This window comes from Polyodon spathula, chromosome 30, assembly GCF_017654505.1.
Source record: "Polyodon spathula isolate WHYD16114869_AA chromosome 30, ASM1765450v1, whole genome shotgun sequence".
In the NCBI taxonomy this organism is placed as follows: Eukaryota; Metazoa; Chordata; class Actinopteri; order Acipenseriformes; family Polyodontidae; genus Polyodon; species Polyodon spathula.
Window position 1 is genome coordinate 476,563 of NC_054563.1, and position 21,493 is coordinate 498,055.

The 21,493-nt window shown below is 43.2% G+C and overlaps 2 protein-coding genes across 3 annotated transcripts; one reads left to right on the top strand and one right to left on the bottom strand.

Moving 5' to 3' along the window:
- Positions 1 to 1,809: 1,809 nt before the first annotated feature.
- Positions 1,810 to 9,672, bottom strand: lrrc32 (leucine rich repeat containing 32). 2 transcript variants are annotated; one of them, XM_041233273.1, is made up of 3 exons: positions 9,596 to 9,672; positions 6,802 to 6,892; positions 1,810 to 4,127 (listed from the first exon to the last, which is right to left on the bottom strand). In XM_041233273.1, the coding sequence occupies exons 2-3, from the start codon at positions 6,886 to 6,888 to the stop codon at positions 2,193 to 2,195; spliced, it is 2,022 nt and encodes a 673-aa protein (XP_041089207.1). In that variant the 5' UTR covers positions 6,889 to 6,892; positions 9,596 to 9,672; the 3' UTR covers positions 1,810 to 2,192. The 2 variants fall into 2 exon arrangements, with proteins under 2 accessions (XP_041089207.1, XP_041089206.1); XM_041233272.1 differs by lacking the exon at positions 9,596 to 9,672 and adding an exon at positions 8,281 to 8,406.
- A 3,661-nt stretch (positions 9,673 to 13,333) lies between these two features.
- Positions 13,334 to 21,044, top strand: klhl35 (kelch-like family member 35). Its single transcript, XM_041232552.1, has 7 exons — positions 13,334 to 14,020; positions 14,925 to 15,862; positions 16,112 to 16,296; positions 17,282 to 17,400; positions 19,725 to 19,913; positions 20,383 to 20,571; positions 20,749 to 21,044. Exons 2-7 carry the CDS (start codon positions 15,012 to 15,014, stop codon positions 20,935 to 20,937), a joined length of 1,722 nt encoding a protein of 573 aa, XP_041088486.1. The 5' UTR covers positions 13,334 to 14,020; positions 14,925 to 15,011; the 3' UTR covers positions 20,938 to 21,044.
- The last annotated feature ends 449 nt before the right edge of the window (positions 21,045 to 21,493 follow it).

Genomic DNA, 21,493 nt, shown 5'->3' on the forward strand with positions numbered 1-21,493 from the left:
GCGTGAATTAAAAAGCAGCAAAGTACTGACAGACAGAGCTGTGAGGGCCATCAGCTAACCTTGTAAAAACCATCATGATTGTGTCAAATCAGCCTTTAAACTTGAGAGAAATAGAGAGTGAATATCGCCTTTGCTCACAGATTTATAGTTTCATTTGTAGAAATTCTACAACAGTTTGTGTGAACTCTACGGAGTTCAAGAAGCTACCTTGCCAAAACATATCAAAAAAAAAAAAAAAAAAGAACATGACGCATTATAAAATCGATACATTTATAGGAAACTTAACACTGTGCAATAGTGCACACAGTGACTGAGGGGTTAGAACTTGCACACCAAACATGTGACAACTTGTTTTTGGTGACCCTTTCCTGTACAGCTAAGGGCCCATGTTATTATAATACTTAAGTGAAATGAAAAGCAGCAAACCAGTTCAATTCTGATACTGTTAAATATAATCCTCTAATGAAGCTATTGGTATGTAGTGCTATTCTTAAATAACATTGAGAAATGCAAATAAATGCAATGGAATTAAATGCTCTCTGACTGACACAGGCATGCACACACACACATGAACACACATGCACGCACAGGCACACTTATCTACACGACACATGCCCACGATGTCCATGTAACCTCAGTTAATAAGTCTGCATTGTCTAACAACAACGTCTTCAACTGGCCTGTGATAAAAATACATGCCTCTTCACAACAGATGATGTATAAAAACACTCGCATTTTTAAAATTTTGGAACATGATTAAAAAAAAACTACAAAAAGTTTCACTGATGATGATTAATGACGCGGGTGTGATTATCAGCTGGGTTTTGGTAATAATGGAAATGGGAAATATCCTTGTATAATCAGGACTGGAGTGACGATGGTACCATTTCAACTGTGCAATGAAAGAAAAGAAATCTAGCTTTCCCTTTAAAGTGGGTAATCCACAACCACACTTATAAAAGGTACTTTTCACTGAGGAGTCTTGTGTGTTGCTGGCAAGTTTTTCTTGTCAAAATGTTTGTCTAATTCTTTCAGATCTGAGTTCCTCAGTATTGGTAATGGTTTCCCATACCTGATGCAATACAAACATGTTTTATATCATCATTTGGTAAACATGTCAACTTCAGTCTTTTTGGTTAAAAGAAATCAAGCCTTCTCTTTTCATGATAAACATGTAGCTGTGCATCATATTGTAGTATTGCTTCAGTTTAAGTGCTGTTAATAACACTGTAATCACACAATGCCATCCTGCGTGCCACTCTGCGTCTGGTCAAACCGTGTGAGTTCAGTATCAAGCTGAATAGGGTTAAATGTATCATTGATTGATGCGTACAGACCGTCGTATTAATACAGTGGTCTCTATTAAATAGTCACGAGGTAATAACATTGGTATGAATGGAACTTAAAATGAAGCGTTACCAGAATTTCACTGCATACAACACATGCTGTAAAATGTACAGCAACAAAAACTGTCATCCATACACTTAAAACAGTCGCAAGACATGTAGAAATGCTAAAGAAGCTTGTGAAATTCTTCCCAAACAAGTAGCCTACTGGCTTCAGTAACACTGTACATGAAGTGTGTCTAATACTGTACAGAATAGTTACTTAGTAAATGCATCTGAACTTTCACATCATTACAATGTTATTATGCATTGTTACAATGTACTTAATGTGTAAATCTGTGTGCATGATTTAACCCAAACCCTAACCCTCCTAACCCTACCTCTAACTCTTTTCTGATACAATTGTGTGCATACATATATTCTGCAAAAAGATTTACACATTAAGTACATTGTATCTAGGCATTATAACATTGTAATCAGGTGTAAGTACACATGCTTTTACTAAGTAACTACACAGTAATTAGAGACACTTCATGTAAGGTGTTACCCTAGTCTCTCTGTTGCAGTGTGTTGCTGTGAAATGCTGTAGCTGTGCATTTAATTAGCTGCACCCATTGATCACACCAACATTACAGGGAATACATTTTAAATATTGCCAACAAAGTCCAAACTCTCGCACACACAGCATTCTTTCAATAATGTTATTTTGAATAAAACTCAAAGCAAAACTGAGTTTCAGTTCGTGTTTGGACGCCAGTTTTGTAACTTCCACAACCATTAGCAGGCTTTCATGGCTTTTTAAGCGGCTGTTAGCTAATGAACAGCACCTGAGAACGTTCATTTCCTCTAGGCCTTATAGCTTCCCTCTGGCCTCAGTCTCCGCTGATGGCAGTATTTTGAAAGCACGACCAGCAAAACAGTCAGCGCCAGGACTGTAATAATTGTAATGATGATGCCTATACTTCTAATATCCTGCTGAGCACATTCGTCCACCACTACTCTGAGGATGCTGATTTCTGTGTACTCAGAGTTCTTCACATAGTGGCATGTTACAGAGTCTATATCAGGGATGTCAATCACTGACTTCTGCACCATGTGGAGGAAGCGTGGGTTGCTGCAGCAGTTTAGGGGGTTCCCTGCAAGGTATAAGGTCTTTAGGGTTTTTTCCAAGACTAGCACTACGTTGTACTGCAAGCTGATCAGGATGTTATTCTGCAGGTCTAGAACCTCCAAGGAGGAGTCCTTACTCCAAGGAGGGAGCCCGGTTAACAGATTTCTGGACAGATTTAAGGTTTTTAGGCTGGTAAGAAGCGACAGGTCCGGGTTCAGCGCCGGGAGGTTATTTCCATCGAGGGACAAGTACATTAAGGACGATTCCAGCCCAGAAAAGGCCTTGCTGTTCATTTCTATTCCTGGGTTCTTGGATAGATCCAACAGCAGAAGAGGGGTCTGTCTGAAGGCGTACTGGGGAAGAGATAGGATAGCGTTACCGGACAGGTACAAGTAACGAAGTGTTGGAATCCCGGTGAAAGAGACGCAGTCGGCTTCCTGTACCGTGGAGCCCCATTTGGGAAATAGGGGGTACCATCCGCACACGCTCATGTGGTTTTCTCGGAGGTCTATGACTTGGATGCTGTGAAGGATGCTGAAAGTATCTGGGGCTAAAGCCTGGAGATTGTTGCCTTTCAGGTAGAGCTCCGTAAGAGCCCTGAGCGTGTTCTCTGCAAAGGACAGATTCCTCAGAGCGTTGAAGTTCAGATCCAGGATGTCCAGGGAGTTTAAGGAGCAGGAGCTGGAGCTTGTGAAGCTCTCAAGGCAGTTATTGCTCAGGTTGAGGAACTCCAGTGAGCCCATGCTGCTGAAGAACTCCACTGGAATGCTTTTGATCTCATTGTAACTCATGTCTAAATACAGAAGGCTTGAGAGGTTGGTAAAGGGAACGCCATTGTCCAAGAGAGTCCTGTTCAGGGGCTGGTTCGTAGCTTTAAACCAACCATGGGAAATGTAATCATTTTCATCTGCTCCTGTGATAACGCCTTGTATGATGTTTCGGGACAAGTCCAGATACATCAGTCTGTTCCTCTTCGGGAGCTCTGGGAAGTACAGCAGTTTATTTTCACTTAGATCGAGGTACAAGAGATCATACTCCTTGTCGAACTCTGCTGTATGGAAAGACTCAATGCTGTTTTTGCTGAGGTTGAGCAGCTTTAGTTGAGAAAGGTTGAAATCGGTGATGCAAGTGATTGAATTCATAGACAGGTTGAGTTCGGACAGGTTGTGCAGAGACTCGAAGGCCCCGTCTTCTATTTCCAGGACCACGTTGTTGTGGAGGTCAATGTTGCTGAGAGCGAGCGAGCCAGAGAACGTGTCGGCCTCTATTTTGGTGATGCTGTTCCCGCTCAATGAGAGGTTCCTCAGTGCCGGGGCATCACGCAGGAAGTAGACAGTCATGCCAGTGTAGAGGTTGTTGCCTGAGAGGTCTAGTGTCTTAATGCTGGGCAATGGCCCGATCTCAGTTTTGGACTGTGCAAACACATCCAAGAAGTTCCTGGAGATGTCGAGGACTTCCAGGTTGTCCATCTGCTGGAAAAGGCCCGGCTGTATGAACTGGATCTTGTTGGAATGCAGGTCTAGCTGCTGCACCGAGTCGTTGAAGGGAAGGAGCTCCAGAGTGATGTTCTGGAGGAGGTTTTCAGACAAGTCTAGTCTGTGGAAACCAGAAGGGAGCTCTGAAGGAATCTGCTTCAGGTTCATGTTGTTGCAATAAACATCCATTTCTACCTGAGGAAACAAACGAACACAATGTTACACATTGCGCTGGGCGTGTTCTCCTCACTCAAGTTCAGCACAAGTTGTAATGCATGAGCAGAATATGAATACTAGTGTTTGACATCACTATACAGCACCCATCCTCTAGTAATTAGAGTTAAATAAACGCAAAACAAACATTGAACAGCAATACTAAAGCTAGTCATTGCCATTCCTCAGGGTTGAATTCAGTTTGGACGGGTATACAGTTCAATGTGTTGGCACCGAGGAGTGATCGCATTGTGTGCACTGTGAGGCAAGAGTGATAATGGGAGACAAGGTCCCAATCTGTGTATCATGATTCAGGTGTGATGCTCAGTGTTGAGAAGTCAAGCGCTTTCTGGCCTTAATACTCAAACATTTTTAGTCCATAAAGTTTGCACCACTTTTATAAAAACTGCATAGAAAAATAATAAAAGAAAAAAGAAACCGCTAAGGTTTCAACACTAGAAATGGACGGTTCTGCACACCGAGAGGGTGGGTGCCACTTTTTTTCTTTAGTTTAAAGCACTTCTTCGTCCCCAAAAAAAGAAATTGTCCAAACTTTGGAAGGCAGTAGGAGATTACTAATGTCTGAGTGTTTCTGGCACAAGGTTGGCATTTTTTTGTGACGTACATTAACAAACAGCTTTATCCTAAAATGGAATTGTTTGTACATGTGGGAAGAGTATGAGCTATTTTAAAACTAGTGACAGCTTACAAAGGTCCAGATGTATTGCATTCAATGTGATTTTGCTGAAGGGCCGATTCTATGTACAACATGTCTGGAGCTGTTTATTGTAAAAGGTGGTGTTTGTCTACGCTTCCCAGCACATTCCTGGCACAATGTAACCTTGTTTTAATTGAGTAATTAAAGGTATGCTTGTAATAAGTATCTGGAGTGGAAGGGCCCTGGTGTGCATCACTGGTTTAAAGTATGTCTTGCAGTCCCTTCCTTGCTCCTGATGGACCACGAGGTCTTCCCAGCCCACCCTGTTTACTTAATGAAGCAACTGCCAAAAAGCCTTTCTGATTTCAACATCCAAACAGACCATTAGCTTACATTTGAGAGGTAATGTTTAGATTGGTGAAGAAGTTGAGGGAGAAAAAAAAAACATTCCATTAAACCTCAGGCCGCCAAGGTAATGGAAAGAGAGAAAGTTACAAGCACATTTTTAGAGTTCACCTTTCCATCCCATATACCACACACCTGCTTTAAAACATTCACCAGGATGCAGTGTTAAAGCAAGGATAGGAAGTGATGGGTGTGATGTCAAGCAGAAAAGGATCCCAGCCACTATCACACTACTTCACTGTGATACTACTTCACTATCACACTATTTCACTGTGACACTACTTCATTATCACACTACTTCACTGTGACACTACTTCACTATCACCCTACTTCACTATCACTCTACTTCACTATCACTCTACTTCACTATCACACTCCTTCACTGTGACACTACTTCACTATCACACTCCTTCACTGTGACACTACTTCACTATCACACTCCTTCACTATCACACTCCTTCACTGTGACACTACTTCACTATCACACTCCTTCACTATCACACTACTTCACTATCACATGACTTCACTATCACATGACTTCAGGGTCTGGATGGAGGTGTAATTGCTTCAGTTAAACATTAAGAACAGGGTTGGAACAAAGACCAGACGTGGAAGGGACAGCTTTGGCCAGCCCTGCATTAAAATGACTAATATGCCATTGAAACCCTTTATTAATTATTTACACAGTGGCGGTATTGGGGCTAGTTTAATATACTGTAATGCTGGGCAGGCTGGTTTGATGTTGGCCAGGAGTATAGAAAGCACATAGCAGTCAGGTGCATTCTATAGTACAGTTCCATTCTATAACACACACGTGAGGAAAATGGGGGGGGGGGGGGGGGGGGGGGGGGGGGGGGTTAAAGGACTACATCCCCCAGAATACCACGGGAGGGAGCCAGGATGAGATTCACCTGGCTCTGATTATGAATAAATGCCACCTGCCTGCGATTAGAAAAAAAATACGAAAGGTTTAACTTATATTCAAACTTCGTAGCCCCTTAAAACCAAACCCAGACACACGAACTGAAGTTTTGAAGCATTTTCCGTGGAGTATTTATTCTGTACAGCAATAAAAATAACGTAGATCAAAACAAAAGCAAACACCTAACTCTGTTTTGGAGTGCTAACTAAACTTTTTCGACAGCACTAGGACGGCTAAGCCGTTTACCGATTAAACAAAACACTTGGAAACACACACAAACAAAAAGGGTTTTCACACTAACTTTTTATTTTATTTTAAACCACACATCTCTCGTTGCACTGACAGCCTCTCCCTTCACACAGACTGGAGACAGCCTTTAACACGCATTTCTCCTTGTTTAAATCTCCTTGTTTAAATGTATTCACAATCAGACCCAGGTGAACCTCAGCCTGACTCCCTCCTGTGGCATTCTGGGGGATGTAGTCCTTTAGCCCCCCCTGGACTACATTTTTCTTTCCTCTTCCCCTAGTCTGCCACAACCCTTATTGTCAGATGCCCTCCAGCATCTGTTTGCTATTACAGCCCTGATCCACATGTCAAGCCTGCACACACAAACATTGAGATCCCCATATCCAGCTGGGCAGGGGACCCGCTTGAGAGAAATCACTTACCACTCTGCACGGGGAGAGCTGACGAGGACGGAATGTAGCTGCCACTTCACTGACAGCCGTCAAGAGGAACAGGAGATACACGGCCATCACGCTGAAACACACACACAAAGCTGCAATGAAACGGTGCAGCACCCAAACAACAGCAAAGGCACGGGTATTCAAACAGATGCGTCGGCAGCTGTCTTTGGAGAAGCAATGGTACCAGCCACCTGTACCAGCTACCTGACTGCCAGCTGCATTTTTATATTTTCCCCATTCTCAATATGTGGTGTCAGACTGGGGAAGCCCCAGACACTGAGCTTTCACACTGACAGGACTGTAAGCTCTCTATTAAATGGCTACAAATCCATTCTTCTGTAAAGCAGTCTGTGCCCTCGGGCCATGCATTATATATCTGAAACAAAAAGAAAGCACTGCAGAGTGTTTTACTGTGTGGATTGAAACTGCAGTGAGTTTCCTTCAATTGCATACAGTGTGGGTGGGTGGATTACTCTAAAGGATACAAGCTGGGTAAAAAGATGTCATCCAACTGTAGTTTGAACGAAGTTAGAATGAATAAATTCCTGAAATATGTTCGAACTTCTTCACTGGTTTGGTATTCATTCTGTGTGCTAAATGGGGTGAAGTCAGGTGAGGGCAGTCGTGCACTTTCCAATGTGCTAGTCAGGAGATGCTGTAGTCCTCTTCATTTTGCATGATAGAGCAGGTATTTAAATAATAAACAAACATAGGTTTACAGTATTGTTATGTATGGAGAAATGAACATTTGAGTGAATATTTTCATTTATATCTTCCACTGTTTTTTTTGTTTTTGTTTATTTTCTTTTGTTTAGTTTTTTCCCTGTGTCCAGGCTTCTTTGTAATTAAAGGAAGTGACACGGTCTTTCTAATCTGACTTCCTTGGTAACAAGAAGCAGAGAAAACAGGATCCATCTGTGTGTCTCTGTGTTGTGATGTCATTATCATAAGAAAAAGGGAACACGTCTTTAAAAAAGTTTTTTAAAAATAATTTAAAAGCCTGAAAGGATTAAGAAGACGACACATTCGGAGACTAATTCATCTCATCTCATCTTATAACATCTTGTTTAGCAGCAGCTGTGGATTTGTTCAGTTTTGCCTCAAGGTTTGTTTTTCATAGTGACCCAAGGACTCGCTGAGACTGATAAACTCAGTTCCAAAGTAGATGTTCAATCACACAAACACAACTGAAGTGTTTTACACATTTGCAGGCATGTGCATTCCTTAGCATGAACTGATACCTCTGAATGCTGGTCGATGTTGTTCATGATAATAGTAATAATAATAATACACCAGATGTGTCGGCATTATGTTGAACAAACACAGCAAAACAACATTTGATTTATACTAATTTATCAGCGCATGGAACACTTTGCTCTCGTATAGATTGAAGTTCTAAGCAGCACCTAACTCCTTTCTAAGCTGTGAGTTTTTATAAAAGTGACATGCTGTTCAGGTTACCTTGTTTAGGTTCTATTCCCCTCTCCAGATCCAGTTCATTGTGAGTTTGTGAAGCTCACACATCCTCCCTGACTGTGGGTCAGCTGGGTGAAGCCCTCTACCTTTCTGCTAAATAAGCTAGTTTAGACATCCTGTAGGAATATCCTGCATAATTCTCTTGAAATTCCTTATTTGGGACTGGGAAGTGCACATTCCCCTTGTTTTTCCCACAGCGGCTCGGAGCTGCAGGGTCCTAAAGCTGATGGTGTTCACTCGTGGTGCTTCATGATCTGACTTCTTAGTGAAAACCCTTTCAGTTATCCGAGGGTTATTCAATTGATCTAAACGACAGCCTATACCACCTTTTATAAAGGTTGACTCCGGTAGATTTGCATGGTCATTTTGCAGTTTCCACCCCATGCTTTTCACATGGTTATATTATGATGTTGTTTTTAACATGCTTTACCATACCTCTCACTGTGTTTTATCACACTTTGATATGCTTTTACTGTGGGAAACTTGTATAAGGGTTAGTTTACCATGGTTAGTTTTTTTTTTTACTATGCTTCACCTTACTTCTCTGTGCTTTATAATGCTTGCCTATACTTTGCCATGCTTTCAATGTGTTTGATCACACTTTGCTTTTATTGTGGGACACTTTTGTAAGGAACTGTCCTTTAAATCAGTAACAGGACCCTGTCTTGATATATTTTACAGACAGTCTCTCTCACATGCTGTTAGACGTTTCCCTCCCCTAACCCTGCTCCACGCCCTTAACTGATCCCTGATTCACACACTGTATACCTGCTTTATATTCCGTTTTTACAATACAGCACTTCATGACAACGCACATCACATATCACCTGTAGCATCTGAAGTGTTTACAGCTGCCAGTAAACACGACACATGTGGCTTGTTGTGGCACAGCTGACTGTTACTATAGACACAGCAAAGCTTGAGCCATGTGTCACAGCATTTCATATACTGTACTGTAATACCAAAATCAATATATTGAACAGCAATCTGATTGCTTGGCTTGGCAACAATGAAGTGCATAAATGACTTTTTAAACAACAGACTGTGCCTCTACATAGTACATTTGGAATGAAACAAGCAGCCTTTATTAGCAAGATGTGGAACAGTTAACATTAACCCTAGCTTGAAAAGTAGCTGTTCATACACAAACACATCTTTACATTGACAGAAACTGAGATCAAGCTGAACTGTTCACGTATGCAAGTCAAGATCCAATACTGCATTGTATATTAACATTGTGATACAGTCTGAATAATGCATTGCAATAGTTCATTCAGAAAAAAATCACTGACTTCCATACCTGCTTTCCAGAGGAGTAGTGCTGAGAGTGCCAGCGCTGCTTATTTTCCAGACTCCCAAGTGAGTTTCAGGCACATTCATGGTTCTGTATGTATGAGCAGAATCCCCCCCCCCCCCCCCCCCCCAGTCATCTGCAATGTACACTTTATCATGTGCACTCATCCACGCTGACTCACTCAGGCAGTAGGTCTCATCATTATTGACAGGGATGGAACTGTTTCACTTGTTAGATCTCCAGTTTGGGGCTGGGTGTTCAGCACGGATAGTATTCTGTATGCACTGAATAGACAGGGCCAGGGCAGCAGTTGTCTCTTTTCAGTAGTTTGCACTGTGGCTGTCAGGTGGGGAAGGTGCAGTAAGCTTTTATATTGGCTGCTGGGACATTCCCACTTTTTCTTTCCACTGTTGGAGTAGGGAGATCCCAGAGGAATCCCCTTGAATGATGACATTGTTTGAGGCGTTACAGCCATGTAAACACATTAGGGGAGATGCTCACTTTGATTTCATGCTTAAACAACACATGTGCAGCCCTCATGAAAGCACTGGATGTGCAGTTTCCACCATGCTTTCCCATGGTTATATTATACATTTAACATAGATTACTATGGTTTGCTATGTTTATTAATATGCTTTACCAGACCTCTCTGTGCTTTACAATGCTTCCTTATGCTTTTCCATACCTCTCTGTGCTTTACAATGCTTCCCTATGCTTTACCAGACCTCTCTGTGCTTTACAATGCTTCCCTATGCTTTACCAGACCTCTCTGTGCTTTACAATGCTTCCCTATGCTTTACCAGACCTCTCTGTGCTTTACAATGCTTCCCTATGCTTTACCAGACCTCTTTGTGCTTTACAATGCTTCCCTATGCTTTACCAGACCTCTCTGTGCTTTACAATGCTTCCCTATGCTTTACCAGACCTCTCTGTGTTTTACAATGCTTCCCTATGCTTTACCAGACCTCTCTGTGCTTTACAATGCTTCCCTATGCTTTACCAGACCTCTCTGTGCTTTACAATGCTTCCCTATGCTTTACCAGACCTCTCTGTGTTTTACAATGCTTCCCTATGCTTTACCAGACCTCTCTGTGCTTTACAATGCTTCACTATGCTTTACCAGACCTCTCTGTGCTTACAATGCTTCCCTATGCTTTACCAAACCTCTCTGTGCTTTACAATGCTTCCCTATGCTTTACCAGACCTCTCTATGTTTTACAATGCTTCCCTATGCTTTACCAGACCTCTCTGTGTTTTACAATGCTTCCCTATGCTTTACCAGACCTCTCTGTGCTTCACAATGCTTCCCTATGCTTTACCAGACCTAAACTGTGCTTCACAATGCTTTCACTGTGCTTTAGTACACTTTGACATGCTTTTACTATGGGAGACTCTTTTAAGAGTGTAGGTATGTTGAGTTGAGGGTTGAATGGGACACACCTTGCTGCTGTGTGAAAGGCTATGGGCTGTAATGATTTTTAACACATGTTTCTGAAATTCAATTTCAATTTCAATGTATTTATTTATATAGGCCTTTCATAGCACAGTATCTGAAATAGCTTTATATGCTGGCTAAAAGAGAAAGAAGTGTGCAATATCAATAAGTACAAAAAAATAACAAAGGAAGAAGAAGAAGAAGAAGAAGAAGAAGAAGAAGAAGAAGAAGAAGAAGAAGAAGAAGAAGAAGAAGTGCCTTCAATATCAGCCTGCAAACCAATAGGAAAGAACACTTTATCATTATAAACTTTTCACACAAGCAGGTAACAGTGCAGCTCACTTTATCATTATAAACTTTTCACACAAGCAGGTAACAGTGCAGCTCACTTTATCATTATAAACTTTTCACACAAGCAGGTAACAGTGCAGCTCACTTTATCATTATAAACTTTTCACACAAGCAGGTAACAGTGCAGCTCACTTTATCATTATAAACTTTTCACACAAGCAGGTAACAGTGCAGCGCACTTTATCATTATAAACTTTTAAACGATTGCCGGTAGTCTCTTTCTATTTTTTAAATGCCTCTTGCATGCCTCCTGGTGGATGCTAGTGTAAGTGCAGTTTGCCAAATAACAATGGTATTGCATGCAAGTTTCCAGCCAGTGACAAGCTCCCTCCAGTGGCTAACAAGCTTTATGACTGGATGTCATTTGAACTTCTCTGGTGCTCCCTGCTGGATAAATGCATATTAGCAATCTCAGTAAAGAAAGGACTGGTGAATGGTTCACAAAAGGAAACAGTTGAACTGTCTATATATACATGTCATATTCAGCAATATCTAATAATAATAATGCTAATATCTGTACATCTATTTTTGTTCTAAAGCGGGCTGTGGTCTGTGGAAGCACAGTATTAAGTTATGGATTGTTGAGATTTATACCATCATTCACGTGATATACTCAAGCTCAGCCAATGCAGTTTCAATGGATCAGAACAACACCCCCGTTTTCTGAAAGAGCTGCTGAGAGAATTGTTTAGCGGCCCTCATGCCGTGCTGCACACAGACCTGCATTCCTGTTGTTTGCATTCTCTTCAGCAATTCATTCAGGTCTGCAGCTCATGGAACATTTCTGAGCCTTTTTTCAGTTTCCCAAGCACTGCTTAACTTGTATTTGATGTTTTTATTTTCATTTTCAGACAGCAGTTCTGTTAATGATGATTTCGGGGCATATGACTTTGAGAATCTCGCCCTTTCTTTAATCTGTTTCACATTGTTGCAACATCAATACAAAAAAACTAAAGAAACAAAGGACTCTATGATAAAATGTTTGTCAATGGATTGCCCAGCCTGTCCAGATCGATTGCTGGTACTCTGTTATTGGATGTCTACAATGGCACTGCACGCCATACAACTGAGGCTGTCCTATACATCAGCCAGGTTTATACAGACCGTGCCCCCCTACCCTCAGCCCCGCCCCATGCCTAGAGGGCTGGCATCTGTCTGGTTGAAGAGTCCATCTGTCGGGTGTTCTCAGCTTTCCTCTTGATGTCTGAGCCTGGGGGGGCGGGGCTTGGTAATGATGGAAACTGCTCAGTCTTAACCCCCATATCCTGCTTTGGTGCTGTGATCCATTTTACCCAGAAGACTCTGGGGCAGCAGCTGAAACGCCAAGGTAAGGTAATATAGGCCAGTCGTCCGCTCCGCTGTAATGATATAACAAGGCATAGTTTACTGAGTTTAGTAAAGAATCCCCCTTTCTCTAATCACACCTGCTTCTATGCTGTATATTAGCTTGTACTCTTACTCCTCTCTTCATGTCTTACACAGGGAGAGTGCCATTAGTTCCTCTCTTTCTTTCCCCACAGGACTGCACATTGTCAATTTCCCAGGAGTGAAATACTCCAGGAACCTGCATTCCTAACCCTGAACACAACCCTAACACTAAAACCACAGGTTTGCTCCAAAACCAAACTGAATCCAGACCTTCAAATCAGTATCAAAACCACAACACCGCTATTCAAGTCTCCTCGGGGGACACTTACAAATATTCAATTCTCTGTTGTATGAGTCTACCCGCAGGATTTAGCGCTGGGATAGTTTGATATTGTTGTATTGTATTGGTAGCAATGGACGCATTTTATAATTGGCCTAATCCCACCACTAGGGGTCAGTGTTACCTTTATTTCCACAGATGTGTCTGTCTCTCAGTGAAGCCTGGACAAGAGAAATGACAAGAGAGCTGAACGCGCTTCTCATCACCCTTATTGACATCATTTCTGATTACATTTGTTTGGCTCTGCTCTTGTTTTTTTGGGGGTATGATTATCAACGATATGCAAATACAGTGCTTGAAACGGCACGCCACCCAGACAAACAGCTTCTTCCAGGTCTATCTAGCGTTGCATTTCACGCAATACATTCAGGTATTTAATCAACAGATTCAATCAGAGTGCTGCATGACTCTTAAAACTGATACGAGAAGCATTATACAGCAGTTAGATAACAGATTTTTAAATTGTGGGGAATAACGAAGTGACTAAAGATAACAGAACATCTGCTGAGCGCAGGTGAGTGTCTATATCTAGAGACTCACTTATCAAATTGTGATTTCTTATTCGATACTAACCTGTGATACATGCCCTGAGTACAGCGCGTTTGACTCAGTCACATGGGGTGATAATAAGTGAAGTCACATGAGGTAATAATAACGCAGCCCGGAGTGACACCCTTCATCGCTCTGCTCAGGGCTGATTTAAGAACAGCAACGCCAACGCTTGACACTGACGGTAGAAATCAAACAAACCGGTTTCCAGTTATTGCTTGCACAAAACCAAAAGCCCGGGGTCATTTGGATGTTTTTCAAGTTTCGGTCCGACCGCACAGGCTAGTAAACCGGATTTGCTTTGTCTGACAGTCCTGCAGTACAGCGACAGAAGAGAGGACCGCACGTCGGATTGCACGCAGCACCTCGCAGGACTGAGCGGCTGGAGGTAAGCTCTTAGTGTTCGCTATGCATCGTGTACTGTGCCTGTAGGACTCGGTGGAGGTATTTGGTTTACTATTATCAGCTTATCAGTGTGTTTATTCGTTTAGTAGAGAGTGTGTTTCTTTCAGGATACACGCTCTGCACCGATAAATTCGGGTTTATATAGCGGGTTCGTATTTTTCACTGTAGCTGATAGTATCATATTGGTTAACATCATTTTCTGAGTAATAATAATAATAATAATAATATGTATTTGTTATGTTCACAGCACAAATAATACAATTAGGAAAGTTTAAGCCCCTGCAGAAACAGTGGGCGCTATAAGAACACTAGAGAGCAGATTCATAAGATGTGCTTGGTTTCTCTTGCAAATGTGTCACATTATCAGGGAATCCCAGCTGAGCCCATTCAATTCATCTATAATTCACAGGCTGCAAGCCATGTGTTCTCATATTGGCTCATATCCCTTCCTTTATTTATCTCTAAATAAACCTGTGCACATTTCACATATTTTGTAAATAAATAAATATTTAAATACACAGGAAAAGATCATTTATTGTCTTCGCTGTAGTTAATTGTGGGGATTCCTATTTCCTCTGTAGCCCAGCTGCATTCTGCTTCCCTGTAGTTCATTGTGGGGTGAAACACTCTAGTTACAGAAGAAAATGTCTGGTTTTGTTTCTTGAAAAATAGATGTGTGTCTATGTATTTGTGTTCCCTGGTAAAATATTGTAATGAAAAAAAATATAATTCATAAAAGTCAACTTAAATAATAAAAACAAACCACCCCCAGTCTTTAAATAGCTTTGTAAACAGGGTCTGGTATTAGGGTAGAAAATAAAAATGCTGCCACGCTATGAGCTGTTGATAATATCACAGTAATTCCATTTCGTTTACTCTCCCATTAGGACTTAAACCAAATTAATAAGAACCTCTACAGAGAAACCCACCACTCCTTTCAAGTCAATAAGAACCTCTACAGAGAAACCCTAAGAATGGGGTTTGGAAACTCGGGGGAGCCCCAGGTGGAGCAGCGTAAGCATGTGGAGGTCTGCTCTGGACCGTGCCATGCTGAACTGATCCTGCAGACCCTGAACATCTACCGGCAAAGTGGACTCTTCACTGACGTGGTCCTCCTGGCCGGCACGGAGGAGTTCCCCTGCCACCGGGCCACTCTGTCAGCCAACAGTGCTTACTTCCGAGCCATGTTCCATTGCAGCTTGAAGGAGAGCAGGCAGGACATGGTGAAGATCCAGGGCATCTCTCCCTGCACCATGGAGACCCTGCTGAACTTCATGTACGAGGGCAAAGCGGACATCCAGGAGGAGAGCGTGGAGAAGCTTTTCCAGGCGTCTGATCTGCTTCAGGTCACCGTGCTCCGTGATGCCTGCGTGGAGTTTCTGGAGAAGCGCATCGATCATTCCAACTGCCTGGGCATCCTGGGCTTCGCCAGGTCTTTCTTCATCCAGTCCCTGAGCGAGCAGTGCCAGGCCCTCCTCTTCAGGGACTTTGCAGAGGTGTGCCAGCACGAAGAGTTCCTGCTGCTGTCCCAGGAGGAGCTGGCTGCCTTCCTGTCCAGCGAGCAGCTGGCGGTCGAGCGGGAGGAGATAGTCCTGGAGGCCGTCCTGAAGTGGGTGCACCACGACGTCCCCTGCAGGAAGGGAGCTCTGAAGGAGCTGCTCGGGCTAGTCAGGCTCCCGCTGCTGGACCCTGTCTATTTTTTTAATAAGGTGGAAACAGACGACATCATCCAGGACTCCCAAGAGTGTCGGCCGTTGCTTCTCGAAGCCAGGAAGTATCATGTGTTAGGGAACGAAGTGACGTCTCCAAGAACGCGCCCAAGAAGGTATGATGACCTCGCCACTGACACTGTTGTTAACTGTAGTGTATTACAATGCACCTTTACCTGTGAGAAGAGTGATTTCCTTGCAGGCTTCTCGGTTCTCAAAGCTATTTACTCCAAAATTTAATTAGAATGATGTTTCACACGGTAAACATGCACTCAGTAAAATTCCAAACCAGAATTAAACAACGCAGACGTTTAATTTCGGGTTCCGTGGCTGCAGTACTCTAATGTTTGCCTGTGTGTCTCCAGTTTTACAGGGCTGTCTGAGGTTATCGCAGTGATTGGAGGCTGTGATAAGAAGGGCTTCACACAGCTCTCGTTTACTGAGAAGTACAACCCCAAAACTACAGAGTGGGTCTGCGCTGCCAGCATCCCTGGATACTCCAAGTCAGAGTTTGCTGCTTGCACCCTTCAGAATGACATTTACATCTCAGGTGAGCGTCATGCTATACTGTACTATTGCACCCTTCAGAATGACATTTACATCTCAGGTGAGCGTCATGCTATACTGTACTATTGCACCCTTCAGAATGACATTTACATCTCAGGTGAGCGTCATGCTATACTGTACTATTGCACCCTTCAGAATGACATTTACATCTCAGGTGAGCGTCATGCTATACTGTACTATTGCACCCTTCAGAATGACATTTACATCTCAGGTGAGCGTCATGCTATACTGTACTATTGCACCCTTCAGAATGACATTTACATCTCAGGTGAGCGTCATGCTATACTGTACTATTGCACCCTTCAGAATGACATTTACATCTCAGGTGAGCGTCATGCTATACTGTACTATTGCACCCTTCAGAATGACATTTACATCTCAGGTGAGCGTCATGCTATACTGTACTATTGCACCCTTCAGAATGACATTTACATCTCAGGTGAGCGTCATGCTATACTGTACTATTGCACCCTTCAGAATGACATTTACATCTCAGGTGAGCGTCATGCTATACTGTACTATTGCACCCTTCAGAATGACATTTACATCTCAGGTGAGCGTCATGCTATACTGTACTATTGCACCCTTCAGAATGACATTTACATCTCAGGTGAGCGTCATGCTATACTGTACTATTGCACCCTTCAGAATGACATTTACATCTCAGGTGAGCGTCATGCTATACTGTACTATTGCACCCTTCAGAATGACATTTACATCTCAGGTGAGCGTCATGCTATACTGTACTTCCAGATCTAGAAAATAAGGTGTAATGGAAGTAGCCAGTAAAATGTAATGATAGTAAATGTTTAAAAGATAAAACAGTAGTAGTTATTTGGGCATGTTTCAGCGATTGCTTCCCTGTGTTGAAGAGCTGTCAATGTTTGAACCTGATAATCTGGAGTGAATACAGGCTAGAAGCTGAATCCCACAAAGGGTTGTGTTGAATTGTCCTTCCCTCTTTGAAGGTGGCCACTACAATAGCAGTGACGTGTGGAGGTATTTCTCTCAGCTGGACATCTGGGTTAGGGTGGCCTCCCTAATCAAAGGCAGATGGAGACACAAGATGGCTGCGCTTCAGGGCAGGGTAATGGTCACACCGTGTGTTATACAGTGTATCCGTTTTCTAAGAGTCAAAAAACTCAACGAAGCGAAAACTCAGGGAGCAAAGTGGGGTTTAGATACCATTTCCAGGAGCGATGCACCATCTGATCAAGGAGCTGGAGCAGTTTGAGGTTAGTCTTGTGTGATCACGGTATGTGTGTTTTCAGGAGCAGTCTGAGGATAGTCTTTTGTGATCACGGTATGTGTGTTTTCAGGAGCAGTTTGAGGATAGTCTTGTGTGATCACGGTATGTGTGTTTTCAGGAGCTGGAGCAGTTTGAGGATAGTCTTGTGTGATCACGGTATGTGTGTTTTCAGGAGCAGTTTGAGGATAGTCTTGTGTGATCACGGTATGTGTGTTTTCAGGAGCAGTTTGAGGATAGTCTTGTGTGATCACGGTATGTGTGTTTTCAGGAGCTGGAGCAGTTTGAGGATAGTCTTGTGTGATCACAGTATGTGTGTTTTCAGGAGCAGTTTGAGGATAGTCTTGTGTGATCACGGTATGTGTGTTTTCAGGAGCTGGAGCAGTTTGAGGTTAGTCTTATGTGATCACGGTATGTGTGTTTTGAGGAGCAGTTTGAGGTTAGTCTTGTGTGATTACAGTATGTGTGTTTTCAGGAGCTGGAGCAGTTTGAGGATAGTCTTGTGTGATCACGGTATGTGTGTTTTCAGGAGCAGTCTGAGGATAGTCTTTTGTGATCACGGTATGTGTGTTTTCAGGAGCAGTTTGAGGTTAGTCTTGTGTGATCACGGTATGTGTGTTTTCAGGAGCAGTTTGAGGTTAGTCTTGTGTGATCACGGTATGTGTGTTTTCAGGAGCGGTTTGAGGTGTCTTGTGTTATCACAGTATGTGTGTTTTCAGGAGCTGGAGCAGTTTGAGGATAGTCTTGTGTGATCACAGTATGTGTGTTTTCAGGAGCAGTTTGAGGTTAGTCTTGTGTGATTACAGTATGTGTGTTTTCAGGAGCTGGAGCAGTTTGAGGATAGTCTTGTGTGATCACGGTATGTGTGTTTTCAGGAGCAGTTTGAGGTTAGTCTTGTGTGATCACGGTATGTGTGTTTTCAGGAGCAGTTTGAGGTTAGTCTTGTGTGATCACGGTATGTGTGTTTTCAGGAGCAGTTTGAGGATAGTCTTGTCTGATCACGGTATGTGTGTTTTCAGGAGCTGGAGCAGTTTGAGGTTAGTCTTGTGTGATCACAGTATGTCTGTTTTCAGGAGCTGGAGCAGTTTGAGGATAGTCTTGTGTGATCACGGTATGTGTGTTTTCAGGAGCTAGATGCTGGTCTTGAATTCAGCCCCCACTCTGGCCTCTGAAAAGCAGACTGAGAATGAAAGATAGTGAGAGTTACGTGAGAGAGTAACAATTTCTAACTAAGGAGAAAGTCGCAGTTTTAGTGAATTGAAACGTAATTTGAGATCAAATAGCTAGAAAAAATAGTGCCCCCTCCTGCAAGGTTGCTTCTCCTGTTGAAACAAGCAGAAGGACCATCTTTGGCATCAGTGTCAACATAGAAAAGGTAAAAGTTTAGAATAATAGCCCTGATAGTTCCATGTCTTTTCATTATGAATGTGCTAATCAGAATGTGAATTGGTGCTATGAAAGACTGCCCTGCTTCTTGTGCTGTTCCTCAGCCTCTGCTCTTGGGATGTGTGGAGTTTCATCTTCCTCATTCATGTGGTTTTCAGCACTCCTGTGTTGCAATTTGTTGTCGTTAGTTAAAACTGCAAGACAAGGATTTGCCAACCGCAAAGAAAAATATGCAGTGCTGTGGCCAAAGCTGTTGTCAGCTGAAGCGTAGAGATGAAATGCAAATAAGCAAAAAAATGGCTTACTGTAATTCTATAAAATAACCTTTGATTGTTAGTGCCAATGACAATGTGAATCCCTTCTTCATACAGACCGGCCCCTACAATGAAGTATATTAATAGTCCAGGCCCCCCAACAGGTTTCACAAGTTGAAACACAGTGGTGTTTAGAGTGAAGGAACAGCAGTAATGGTCCTCCTTGTCTTTCTCTGTGCAGCTGTATGCTGTCGATGGGTTTGCACAGCAGTAATGATCCTGCTTGTCTTTCTCTGTACGCTCTCTGTGCAGCTGTATGCTGTCGATGGGTTTGCACAGCAGTAATGATCCTGCTTGTCTTTCTCTGTACGCTCTCTGTGCAGCTGTATGCTGTCGATGGGTTTGCACAGCAGTAATGATCCTGCTTGTCTTTCTCTGTACGCTCTCTGTGCAGCTGTATGCTGTCGATGGGTTTGCACAGCAGTAATGATCCTGCTTGTCTTTCTCTGTACGCTCTCTGTGCAGCTGTATGCTGTTGGTGGGTTTGACGGCATGGACCGAATGGGCAGTGTTGAGCGCTACAGCTCCTTCTCCAATGAGTGGCTGCCTGTCGCACCTCTTTTGGAGGCGGTGAGTTCAGCTGCGCTTGTGTCCTGTGGAGAGATGCTCTACCTGATCGGAGGAGCAGTGAATGACTTCTCCAACACAAACAAGGTAACTGAGACCACTAGCACAGCAGCCATATAGTTCAGTTCAGTACAGGCTCAGACAATAGGACTGGCAATGAACCCAGTATTAATATATAAGGAGGCAGTGTCTGATTAAAGAAAGTACGCATCGCAATTCAACATTCTAAACGCTTACTGCATTCAGATACATTATATTATCATTTTTTTAAAAGTTGTTGGGAACTTGACATGGGGACTTTAAGTGCACCATTCTAATGGCATGTATCTGCCCAAGTGCTGCCATTGCCCATCAGTACAGAGCCAATGCATTTCCCATAGAACATCATTTTGTAAACTCCAACTTTCTGGGGACTGTTAGGAAAGAGCAAGTGAAGGACAATGCTTCCATGGGATGGGTTTTAGGAGTGCTACTGTGTTGGGGTGTAAAAGCTATCATTGTCCACTTCATCCACAACATCCATGGTTTTATTAATTTGAATGTAATCTCGTGACAGGTGCAGTGCTACGATCCCATGGAAAACCAGTGGGCCTATGTGAGCCCTGCTCCTTTTACTCTACGCTGCATAAATGCGGTTTCCTTTAATGGCACCATATACGTGATGGGTGGACTCATGGATAAGATCTACAGTTACAGCCCAAAGATGGACGTATGGAGTGAAGTTGCAACGTTGCCTGTATCGGTGGTGAGCAGGACTAGTGCTCTATTCTCCTCTTCCTAGAATTAGTGGCTTTCCCTTTGTTACCGAATAGGGCTGACCCATAGCGCCATTACTGTGGGGTGGAGCTCATGTAGAAAGATAAATAACGTAATGCACAACCAAAGCTGATCCCTGATCACAGCCCTTGCCTTCCCCACACAGGAGAGCTGCGGTGTGACTGTGTGCAATGCCAGGATTTACATCCTCGGAGGGAGAGACAAGAGCGGCATCGGCATAGACCGGGTCCACAGCCTTGACCCTTCCACGGGAGAGCTCACCGAAGAGCCACCGATGTCACGCTGTGTGAGTTACCACGGCTGTGTCACCATCACCCAACACATCAGGAGGTGAACTGCACCTGACTGCAGAGACATACACTACACTTACATATACACCCGTCCCATCTGAGAATACCACACTATACACCCGTCCCGTCTGAGAATACCACACTATACACCCGTCCCCGAATACCACACTATACACCCGTCCCGTCTGTGAATACCACACTATACACCCGTCCCGTCTGAGAATACCACACTATACACCCGTCCCGTCTGAGAATACCACACTATACACCCGTCCCGTCTGAGAATACCACACTATACACCCGTCCCGTCTGAGAATACCACACTATACACCCGTCCCGTCTGAGAATACCACACTATACACCCGTCCCATCTGAGAATACCACACTATACACCCGTCCCGTCTGAGAATACCACACTATACACCCGTCCCGTCTGAGAATACCACACTATACACCCGTCCCATCTGAGAATACCACACTATACACCCGTCCCGTCTGAGAATACCACACTATACACCCGTCCCCCGAATACCACACTATACCCCCGTCCCGTCTGAGAATACCACACTATACACCCGTCCCACCTGAGAATACCACACT

What these genes read in the sequence shown, in the direction of transcription:
- lrrc32 (XM_041233273.1), bottom strand. Translation starts at nt 6,888, where the DNA reads ATGGCCGTGTATCTCCTGTTCCTCTTGACGGCTGTCAGTGAAGTGGCA. An exon ending in AGCTCTCCCCGTGCAGAGTG is followed by an intron (nt 4,128 to 6,801) that starts GTAAGTGATTTC and finishes TTGTTTCCTCAG; the next exon opens with GTAGAAATGGATGTTTATTG.
- klhl35 (XM_041232552.1), top strand. Translation starts at nt 15,012, where the DNA reads ATGGGGTTTGGAAACTCGGGGGAGCCCCAGGTGGAGCAGCGTAAGCAT. An exon ending in GAATGACATTTACATCTCAG is followed by an intron (nt 16,297 to 17,281) that starts GTGAGCGTCATG and finishes CCCTCTTTGAAG; the next exon opens with GTGGCCACTACAATAGCAGT. An exon ending in ACTTCTCCAACACAAACAAG is followed by an intron (nt 19,914 to 20,382) that starts GTAACTGAGACC and finishes ATCTCGTGACAG; the next exon opens with GTGCAGTGCTACGATCCCAT.